Source organism: Brassica oleracea, chromosome C2 (genome assembly GCF_000695525.1).
Source record: "Brassica oleracea var. oleracea cultivar TO1000 chromosome C2, BOL, whole genome shotgun sequence".
In the NCBI taxonomy this organism is placed as follows: Eukaryota; Viridiplantae; Streptophyta; class Magnoliopsida; order Brassicales; family Brassicaceae; genus Brassica; species Brassica oleracea.
Window position 1 is genome coordinate 38800473 of NC_027749.1, and position 12358 is coordinate 38812830.

Genomic DNA, 12358 nt, shown 5'->3' on the forward strand with positions numbered 1-12358 from the left:
ATAGACAAGTTTGAGTAGTTTGGATATAAAATACCCAAGTCGTATCGAGTACTTTGGTTACTTTGGTTAAAACCCGAACCCCCAGATCCGATTCGAACACGACCGGGTTTTTATAATACCCGAATGAGATCATTTTTCAAAATCCAAAAAAATGATATATATCTGAATGGATAGTATCCATATCCGAAAGGGTACCCGAATGCCATGTATATTTTGCACCACATATCAAATAAGAACATTTTAACAATATTTGATGGTTAATACTACAACTGTTACTTTTATATTTACTTCATTAAGTTGTATATTAGTCCCTCGGTTTAGAACAGACGGGAAAGATTGAGTGTTCAACAATTAGGTTCGATTAAATGAGAATCTAAAACTGGGCTATTATTAGCTAATAGGATTTGTGGTTAAAATAGATAAAGAAAGAATTTCGAGTGAAGAAACTATAGTGTGTGAAAAAAAAAGAATTTGAGCGAAGATTTCAAGAAATGATCTGAGAAATGAACGGAGAATGGTAGGACAGTGATTCAGAGAAAATTTGGATATATTCCAAATATTATTATTACTTATTAATAGGATAATTAATTTTATTGTTTTAAGGTTTTAATGGTTTTTCTATATTAAATTAGATTAGGGTTTTTTAAGATTAGTGATTTTATAAATAGACATTTAAGCCTAAAATTGTATTCAATTTTTATGATGATTTAATAAGAAAGAGATTTTATACGAGCTTTATAGCACGGGAAAGAGTATGTCCAAACCCTAAAGAGGTTTCTATAAACTACTGAGAAGAGTATTCTCAACCTTAAGAGCTTTTGATTAAGCACTGTGAAGAGTATTCACAAAACCTAGAAGCTTCCGCTACATCAGTTGGTATCAGAGCTGAGTTCCTTTGGTTTTTTAATCAAAGACGATTTTGGATGTCATGGTGAATATTAGCATCTATCATATCCTGGACGAAAGTTTTTTTATTAAGAGGGAAGTGAACCATGAGATCTATCGAGAGATCTATGAAGATCTAATCTATGATGAGTATGAAGATGTTGTTCATGTTCTTGACTTTGTCTTCAAAGAAGATCTTTTTGAAAATCGGAGTCGTGCAAAGTTAGGGCGAAATCGTTTTGATGAAGATTTTGTGCAGAATCTTAATAATCTGCCGCGTGCAAAGTTTGTGCAAAAACGGATATGTGAAGATTCAAGTTACAAACAGATCTGTGAAAAAATCGTGCAAAACAAGCTACTGAAAATTCGAGGAAGATTTTTTTACGGGAAAGCGTTTTGGATTTGAAGACTACGATCAAAATTCGAGGACGAATCTTCTCCAACCCGGAGAGAATGATGCAGAGAATATTTGGATATATTCCAAATATTATTATTATTTATTAATAGGATAATTATTTTTATTGTTTTAAGGTTTTAATGGTTTTCCTATATTAAATTAGATTAGGGTTTTCTAAGATTAGTGATTTATTATAAATAGATATTCAAGCCTAAAGTTGTATTCAGTTTTTATGATGATTTAATAAGAAATATATTTTATACAAGCTTTATAGCACGGGAAAGGGTATTTCCAAACCCTAAAGAGGTTTCTATAAACCACTGAGAAGAGTATTCTCAACCCTAGAACTTTTGATTAAGCACTGTGAAGAGTATTCACAAAACCTAGAAGCTTCTGCTACATCAGATAGTGAAACATGAATTCTCAAAAAGAAAAGAAACTATAGTGTGTAGAGAAAATTATAAAAGTGAAAAATTAGGGAAATATCATAATAAAAACGTAAAGATGTGAACCCTTTCCCGTTGATGGGTTAAGCCCACTTGGCGAGGACTGACATTCCACCGCAACCGAGCAAAGCCGCGCCAAAACAAATAAGCTGAAGTTTGACGCTTCGTTGGAGCATTGATCCCATAAACTCTGCAGCTAGAAGGTCTACGTGCGCCATGAAAATAAGTAGTCCCGCAGAGCATGCATTGAGTAGCCCGACCGTGATTAATGCGGTTGGACTATTGTCCTTGTAAACGCTCGACAAGGCAATACCAAGAGCGATCCCAAATGGTGTTGTAACCGCAAAGAAGAAAGCCATCACTAATTTCTTCACATTTGTATATTCTGCCTGTAAAAATGATCTATATTTTTCAGAATATTATATGTTTTTTTATCGTTATATACTTATATGGTTATGTCCAATAATATAATTTTTTTTTGTTAACAGTGGAAATTCTGGGCTTATACACATAATCTTATCCATATTCGGGGTCAATATTTAGATATTCCGATTTAAAGAATAATCTATGGAAGGGTGTTTGAACTCGATACACAAGAAAACCAACCATCTTAGAGCACCTCTAATGGGGGTTCTACCCATTTGAGTTCTTAAAATGCATATGTATAAGAACCTTTGGATGAGGTTCTTCACAAAAGTAGTGGACCCCATAACTACATACACATATATAACATATACATGTTGGAATTCATACCGGTTTATAACAATTTATAAATCAACCTATGAATTTATATGCCTAGAATCTCATGTCAATACTGAAATAAATCTAAATCTCAGGATTTCGAATATACCTGGTTATTCGCAGCGGAAAGATGAATATACCAAGTCGAGAGTTTTTTAGCACTACAAATGTCGTGCCTCTATCGGTATCCACACACACAAACTAGATCGAAACGGGATGCTAGTGCCGAAGAGATCAAATCTCGCAAGTGACGTAAACCTTTTCGACTCACTTTGTATTTTAAGGGTTCGGCGTGTCCATTTGGTTTCACCATAATCATTATTTATACCTAATGATGCACGTAACCTAGTGTTCAATGGGCTAAGCCCATATCAGAAGAAACAACAATTATTCTTCCACTTAGTAGGTTATTGGTTGTTGTATTTTAATGGATTTGAAAATCTGAACTAAATCTAGTGTTATTGGTTCTATGATTTTCAAATCTGTATTAAAATCATGTGTTATTGGTTTAATGATTCATAAATTCTGTATCAAATCAAGTGTTATTCAATCGTACGGATTTACTAATATATTTGATTTTATAATGGATTTGAATGAATTTGTTTGGGTTTTTTAGTTAAAAATACAAAGACTCAAATCAGAGGAAAAACCTCTGGATTTGCATATTTTACTTGGATTTATTAATACTATATGGATTTCTAAATCAATCAAAATATATAAACCAATAACACCCCCTAAGTGTACGTGTGTTATCATAATATATAACACAGTATAAATAATATTATTCCTCGATATTGCATATATATATGAAATTTGATATATCTCATATAACAAATACATATAACAAATATCGTATAACCCCAGTTGATCTTGATCTATTTTGTTTAGGTGTGTGACCCTGTAGGATCATATAAAATTAGTAATGAATTCTCAATTCATAAGTTATAAGCGGTTTGTAGCAAAACATTATAACCAACTAATATTATACGACTATCAAATCTCGACGTTACGACTCTAACTAGAGTAAGTACAAATGATTTTAGGACATTCCCAACAATTTCCCACTTGTACTAGAATCATCTATTCTCATAATCCCTTTGTCTCTATATCTCGATTTCAGCATAAGACAAGAACTAGTATCATCCTTATTAAGCTAGATCACATTTATCGAACTCTGATTTATACTGATAAGACAAACGACTGACATTCACCTCGTTTGAGCATGGCCATGCATTTTCATTATCAAATCTTCGATAGGCCTAGAGATATTTATCTCCCGTTATATGGGAGAGACAAATCCCATCTTTTTCCATCCCTGTTCTTTACAAACTTCATAGATCACCTAATCAATGCCTTTATAATCACCAGTTACGACTGACGTTTGACAAGGTCAAAGTGAACTAATCCACAATTAAAGAATCATGATGAACTCAGGTCTAAGGACTATACTCTATAGTCGTAATGAGAAACTCTTATGACACTCATATATCTTGTAGAGTTCTCATAGCGGGTCAGTCCGATCATGTGTTCTCTAACACATATCCATGTGATTGACTTCAATACCACATATTGAATGACTCCATAAAACTTAGTCATCAATCACCTCACATACTAGCTATTTATGGTAATTAATGTCCCACGTTAACAACCTTGACTAGGGACCTCAATAATTTATAGCATCTTTCATTTATAGAGTTTCATGATCAAGTCACATCCTTGATGACCTATAAGAATGATATAAATTATTTTGGGACATTTATTTAATTATCCAATAATCAAATAAATCTGAAACAATTTCATTTGTTTGAATACATAATCAAATGTATGTCAATATGAACATCATATCATAAACATAAAGCCTCCCACTAAAATCAAGATCACATCTTAAGATACTTAATACCCATGGCTGCAATATGACTCTCATACTTAGGCCATGGAAGAGGCTTGGTCAATGGATCAACGACATTTGCATCCATTGAGACCATGCTATGGTGCTTTGCTTGGAACTCTTCCAACCCACCATTATCTATTAAGACAAAAGATTAAACCAACTTGTGATCGAAAATCTTTGTCAGTCTGAAATTTAGCATTTGTGTAATCACTTACAACAAGCTCATTAATTCTTCCATAGACCAAGAATTTATTCTTAGTATTTTTCAAATACTTGAGGATATTCTTGATTGTTGTCCAGTGACTTTCACATGGATCAGATTGGTATCGACTCGTCATGCTCAAAACATATGCAACACATCTGGACGAGTACAGATCATAGCATACATGATAGATCCCATAGAAGAAGCATATGAGATTTTACTCATGCGCTCTCGCTCATCCTGTGTCGAATGACATTGAATCTTGCTGAGAGTTATGCCATGAGACATTGGTAAGAAGTCTTTTATGGAATCATGCATCTTGAATCTATGTAAGACCTTATCGATATAAACATCTTAACATAATCCAATAGTCTTATTTAATCTATCTCTATAGATTCTTATTCCAAGAATATGTGCAACTACTCCCATGTCTTTTATTGAAAAAGAACCTCATGCGTTTCTCGAACTCCTTCGAACTGTACTTTACTCCCACTGTTCTTCTTGGAAAGAAATTCTCTCTCTAGAAAACACCACTATGAGCAACAAACACTTTGTTCTCGGTGGGGTTGTAAAAGTAATAATCCTTGGTTTCTTTAAGACAACCAACAAAGTAGTGTTCGTCAGATTTGCATCCAAGCTTATCAGTAAACATACGTTTGACATAAGCATCAGAACCCTAAATTTTCAGAAAAAGGCAAATTTGGAACATTTCCAGTCCACATCTCATATGGTGTCTTCTCAACTGATTTTGATGGACATCTACTTAGCGTAAACGCAGACGTTTCTAGAACGTGTCCCCAAAGGGGTAATGGAAAATCTGCATGACTCATTATTGACCAAACCATATTTAATAAAGTTCGGTTTCTCCTTTCAAATACACCATTCAACCGTGGTGTTCCCGGAGGAGTGAGCTGTGAAACAATTCCACATTTTCTCATATGATCATTAAACGATTGACTCAAATATTCTCCACCTCGATCGGATCGAAGAGCTTTAATTTTCTTGTCAAACTTATTTTGTACATCATTCTGAAAATCTTTGAACTTTTCAAAAGATTCAGACTTATGTTTCTAAATAAACATAACCATGAAGTACTGGTACTTTCCCCTAACATTTATACTCATTGGTCCACATACATCAGTACGTATAAGTTCCAATAAATTTTTATCTCTTTCACCGTTTCCAGCAAAATGAGCTTTAGTCATTTTACCCAACAAACAAGATTCACTCTTTTCATGTGATTCATAATCAAATTAGCTTAAAAGTCCATCACTATGAAGCTTTTAAATGTGATTCTAACTTATGCTGCCCAAACGATAATGCCAAAGGAAAGTTTGATTCGTCCCGTTAGACTTGAATCTTTTGGTACTAATGTTATAAACATGCATGCTTTGGTCTATAATATAAATTTCATCCTCTAATGGACCGCTACCATAAAATATATCACAATGATTAAATAAACAACGCTTGTCTTTAATCGAAATGAAATCTTTCCAAATTCAAACAATGAATAATACTTATGCTTATAGCAGGTACATAGCAGCAATTCTTAGTTTCCAAAACCATGCATAAAGACAAAGACAAAGAAAAATGAAATGTTCCTACAACTAATGCAACAACTCTAGCTCCATTTCCCACACGAAGGTCCACTTGTCCTTTCTTCAAGATTCTACTCTTGTTTAGGCCTTGCATATTGTTAGGTTTTCAGAGCTCAGGCTGTGTGTGTGAGAAGAAGCCACTAAGGGCGAAATGAGAACTTGAACTGAAGAGAGAAAGGTCTGATGAAGAACAGTATGAACTTGGACAGAAACAAGAGATTTAGAGAGATTAAGAGATTTAAGTATAAGAAATGGGTAGTTTGAGGGATTCTTATCCAAGAACACACTTTGTATTATGAAGGAGGAGGGGAAATCCCCCTCTCTCTCTTTTTTTTTTTTTTTTTTTTTCCAAGGTTGACTAAGGATCTCCTATAGTCAAGCTTGAGGGGGAGTGTTGACTTGAAGAAAAGAAATGGAGTGGTGAAGTGTTGAGTTGAGATTGAGTCTTGAGCAAGAATAGGGCAAGACCTCCGTAGATTGTTTATGAAGACTTGAGTAGTGTCTGAAGGTGTCCAGAAGTGCTCATATAGCTGTTCAAAGATAGGACCAAGTCTAGGAGGGACTTAGAAGTATGTTTGGGAGCAAATGGGCGAGTGTGCAATGTTAGGGCGAGGCCGCACGAACTTGTACGGACCTGTACGGACCGGGATGACCCGAGTATGCACAACTCGGCCATTGGTGATGTTTTGGGATTGTGCAAAGTCTGGGCCAAGTACAAGTTCCGATCCTGATACCAAGAGAGGGGGATTTCCCCTCCTCCTTCACAATACAAAGTGTTTTCTTGGATAAGAATCCCTCAAACTACCCCTTTCTTATACTTAAATCTCTTAATCTCTCTAAATCTCTTGTTTCTGTCCAAGTTCATACTGTTCTTCATCAGACCTTTCTCTCTCCAGTTCAAACTCTCATTTCGCCCTTAGTGGCTTCTTCTCACACACTCAGCCTGAGCTCTGAAAACCTAACATGGTATCAGAGCCAGGTTCATCAGAACTTGGTTCCAGCTTCCGCATATACATCACAAGTCTAGCCTCATCACAGATCCAAACCATTGAAGATGTCCAGCCTGTTCTCTCTCTTCAAGAAGAAAGTGTTTGAAGCTATGGTGGTGTCTCTTGGTCGTTCCTCCTCTCTCCAGTCCATTAAAGGCATGTCTCAACTCTGTCCCAAGCTGAAACCCTTCAAGAAGAAAGCTTTCATCTTGTTCCTGAAGTTGGAGACTTGGAGCTGTGAAGACAGGTGGAACCTTTTGTGTTGTGGTGTCAAGGAGGAGGTTATGAACACAAGGAGAAGGTCTTGGGTGACGATCCACCTCTCTTATCCACTAGATTCGTGGCCTGTTATCAAGGAGGCTCAAGGAACCAGCTCAGGTTCCTTGGTTGTAAGCAATCCTAAACCTTCTTGATATGAGCTTGTGATTGAAACTGGTTATGTGTTGTGTTGTGTTTTAATCCGTGGGTTAATGACTGAAAATGCTTGATAATATTGTCTTGTTTTGTCCCAGGATGCTATTGAGTCTTGTTTGATGTTGAGAAATGAAATGCTTGCCCGGTTTGGTTATGATTGTGCTAGGATGTTAGAAACTGTCTAAATCCTATTAGCTTTCATTAAACTGAAATCACTTAAGGTTTTGCATTGTCTGATGTTGATTGATGATAAGTAATGCCTTGCCTCAGTTATAAATGAATATGTGATAGATTGTATTGTCTGAGCTCTTGTTGCATTCATGAATAGAAACTGATTAAGGTTAGTGCATACTGTCATCTTGTTGCTGCCTTAGGTTGATACACTTAGATTCAAGTCTAAGATGTAGTTAAGGCAGAAGTTAAAATGCCTAAGTAGCTTGTCTTGAATCTGATTTGATCTTGCTTGTACTTAGAGAGATTGCTTGCAAAGATGTGAACTTGATAATGCTTGTTTCAATCTGTTGCATAGCTTGTGACATTGGAGATCAAACTTGATGATTAGTCAAGGATTGATCCCAATGCTTGTGTCTTATCTTTGCTGGAGTTTGAGTGATGTTTCAGGTTCACATGATGTGCTCTTTGTCCATCATCAATCTGAGTAGAAGAGGAAGACTTTACCCATTAGGAATGGTCGATGGGGTGTATGTGGATACACAAGGCGAGTGGTCATCACCTAAGTCTGGAGGAGACCGGTGACCAGAAGGCATTGGAGATAAATGGAAGGGTTGATCAGTGGTTGAAGCGCAGTCCATGAGATGTTGCGCTCCTGATCTTAAGGCTCATTGAGGCTCACTTCAAGCTTCGACCCATACTCAATCCAAGCTTGAGGAGGGGAGCAAAGTGAGCCACCTGATAATCATGTTGCTCAAATGACCTTTGTTACTCAAGGCCATTACAAGCTGATCATGGAGTGATCCAGCCGAAGTGGAGGGAAGAAGAAAGTCACTCAACAAGCTAGTGTGAAGTGCTTGGAGATTGGGCTGAGGTATCTCCTCAGTGCAATGGTGATGTAGTGAAGGATTCAAGCATCAAGTCTGAAAGAGATGGAGGTGCTCTCCACAAGGCTTATCATGGAGCTAACATGCGCTCACCATCAAGCTTGGACCTTTCCTATACTCGGTCTCAAGCTTGAGGGGGAGTGTGGATGAGCTTGCATGATAAGAGAAGGAGCTGTTAAGCTCAGCAAGTGAGGGATTCAAGTGGCGTGCGAAGAGCAGCCACTCCTCACCATTTATACAAGGGAGTATACCTGATCTTTATCTCTTTATATACATTCATGATAGGTTTATCTCTTGAGAACTGATACACTTGTGGAATGCTGTATCAGGAGAAGGGAAGACACAAACCGAGTTCAAGAAGAAGTCCAAGAAGAGTGCTGAAGTGAAGAGGCCGTGATCCAGAGCCTATGTGCCTAAACCTCGGTGATACTAAGGCACATAGGCTCACTGGCCAATCCCCAGGCCTTGTTGGCTCTACTCTTTTTCCCTCATCAAGGCTTTGTCCCAAAGGGTTTTCTTTGGTGAGGTTTTTAATGAGGGAGTTCTTCAAGGTTCCAAGCTTGACTTAGGATCGCCTAGAGTCAAGCTTGAGGAAGAGTGTTGACTTGAAGAAAGAAATGAAGCCAAAGGAGGAGTTGGTTGAGTTTGGGTCTTGATGAAGGATAGGGCAAGATCTTCAGAGATTGTCTGTCAAGGCTTCAGGAGTGTTTAAAGAAGTCTTGAAGTGTCCTGAAGTCAGTGCAAAGATAGGGTCAAGTCCAGGAGGGACTTAGACACCATCTAGAGTAGTTTGGGCGATGGTGCAAAGTTAGGGCGAGCGGTACGGACTGGTACGGATCTGTACGGACCTGTACGGATCCGTACGGACCGAGGTCGACCAAGAAATGTTCAGACTCAACAATTGAAGGAGATTGGGAGTTCGTGCAAAATTAGGGCGAGGTACGGACAGGCAGTCTGTACCATCGACCGTACTTGTTCTGGATCAACCTGAAATGAAGCTGTGCAAACTTAGGGCGCAAGAGAAGACAAACCTGAGTTATCTTGTGACTGTTTGTGGATAAGGGAGAGCTAGGGCGTGGTCAATGACAGGCTGTCTTTGAGCTGTAAAGGAAAAGCAGCCTTGACCATGTATCTAGCCATCTTTGTGAGCAAGGTTCATGGGAGCTTTAAGGGAACCAATCAGGAAGCAGCCCTTGCCTTGACCAGTTTGAATTAACCAATCAGGCACCATCATCTCTTATCCAATCACAAGACATCACACAGATTGCAAACTCACCACTCCATCCTAGCCATCCATTCTTCAAGTGATTTATCAGCCCTTAGATTTAGGTTTATGATGTTTGTAACTTGTAAACCTTATATAAGGAGTGTATGGACGAAATTGTATCTCTCTTAAGAGAGAGAGGGGGATTTCCCCTCCTCCTTCATAATACAAAGTGTGTTCTTGGATAAGAATCCCTCAAACTACCCCTTTCTTATACTTAAATCTCTTAATCTCTCTAAATCTCTTGTTTCTGTCCAAGTTCATACTGTTCTTCATCAGACCTTTCTCTCTTCAGTTCAAGCTCTCATTTCGCCCTTAGTGGCTTCTTATCACACACACAGCCTGAGCTCTGAAAACCTAACACATATTTTTACAAATATGAACACCACAACCGGCATCAAATACCAAAGAAGAAGAATCAGAAATAGTAACATTTACTTTTATAACATAAATACCTGAAGATGACGTTTCAGAAATCTTCTTCTTTTTCAGATCTTCCAAGTATTTCTCACAGTTTCTTTTCCAATGTCCAGAACTATTACAATAATGGCACTTATCAATATTATAAGGACCATGCTTAAACTTAGGAGAAGGATCAAGCTTGCTTGGATTCGCAATCCAGCCTGACTTACCATTTCCTTTGTTCTTACCTTGTTTCTTAAACTTGTTACCCCCTTGTACCATAAGAACATTTGGGGTATCCTTCTTGATGTTGAGTTCAGCTGTTTTAATTATCCCATGCAGCTCAGTCAAAGTCTTTCTCAAGTTGTTCATGTTGTAGTTCATAACAAACTGATCATAGACGGTAATGACCATAGAATGAGATCAGTCACCAACTCTTGGCTGATAGGACAATCCAGCCTAGCCAAGTTATCAATATAACCCATTATCTTAATGACATGTGGGCTAACTGGACCATCTATTGGTAGCTTGCACTCAATGAGAGACTTAACCGTTTGGTATCTCTCAGTTCGAGCTTGCTCCTGAAACATACCTTTCAGGCTAGTGATCATGTCAATTGGTGAATCCAAGTTCTCATATTGCTTCTGCAAATCTGAGTTCATGGTTGGCAACATAAGACAACACACATCGACCCTATCACTGACATGCTTATCATAAGCATTTCTTTCAGCATGTTGGACATTGGTCTTAGGTTTTTCAGGAATAACCTTTTCTAGGACATAGTCTTTTTTCTCATGTTTGAGAACAATTCTCAGGTTTCGATACCATTCAAGGAAGTTTGACCCATTCAATTTGTCCTTCTCAAGGACAGATCGCAACGAGAATGAACTGTGTGGAGTTGACATTTCTGGAATAGAAGAATAGCGAATATTAATATGATGTTCAGGAATTAGAGAAATCTTAACGATTAAGAAAACTCATATTATATTCAAAACATTTTCTTCGAATGAATATAATAATCCAAGATCCATATTTCACTAAAATCCGAGTGAGCTTTGGCTCATCGCCCGAATATAAAGCTATTTAGGTAAGCAACACTTTGCTAATTATATCCAATATAATTCTTGGTTGTCAGACGACATCTTATATCTTATCCAACCTATGTCTCTAAGCCCAAAACCGTTTTGATAGCCTAGTCAAGTAAACCAATCTTGTTTCACATGGTAACTGTTACCATCCACCTCACTCATGTAATTGCAGACACCTTGCTTTTGCAAGCCCATCTTACAACGAAACGAGCCTTGATGGTTGATAAGATTGGGTAGACATCAAAAATACTTGAAATTAATTGAGAAACAAATTTTAATTCAATTTTAATTTATATTTAAAATTTATATCTTATATAAAATATAAATATAACTAATACATATCTTATATGTATTTTAATTGAATTATAAATAACTAAATTAATTTAATCTAATTAAAATTATTAATTAATATACATTAAATTTAGAATATAATCGTATTAGTTCTAAACAAAAGATTAATACTATTGAACCTAGTTAATCATATTAACCAATCAAACCAAAATTGGTGTCACCAGTCTCACATGCAAATTGATTATAGAATCACTTTATGTATTACAATAATACACGATTACCTTATATTATACGATTCACATTGAATGAATATGCATGACCAAATATTACTATAATATATGTTGACTTTTGAATTAAATATGCAATCACCTTATGAACATATGCATGCGTAATCACTATTACACATATTCAAACTACACTACGAATCCCATGCGTATGTAATTATTATTATATGCATGCAAACTGTTAACGTATACGTTGGTATGTGGTAATCGTAATATACAATATCAAAATTAAGATATTGAACTTTCTAAAAAAACATGTATATCTAATATACCCATATCTTTATTTTGGAAATTGATGAAAATCTTCATCAACTTACGATTATCACAGGCTCGGTTGATTAAAGATTTAAACAAGATCGAACAAAATTATTTATCTATATCAATATATAAATTAAATAAGATTCAATT

The 12358-nt window shown here is 36.4% G+C and overlaps 1 protein-coding gene across 1 annotated transcript in view; it reads right to left on the minus strand.

Moving 5' to 3' along the window:
* Nucleotides 1-1811: 1811 nt before the first annotated feature.
* LOC106322642 (probable zinc transporter 8) overlaps nt 1812-12358 on the minus strand; it is a 30607-nt gene continuing 20060 nt past the window's right edge. The window contains 1 exon segment of the mRNA XM_013760726.1: nt 1812-2117. Within this exon segment, the coding sequence (XP_013616180.1) occupies nt 1812-2117 (306 nt within the window).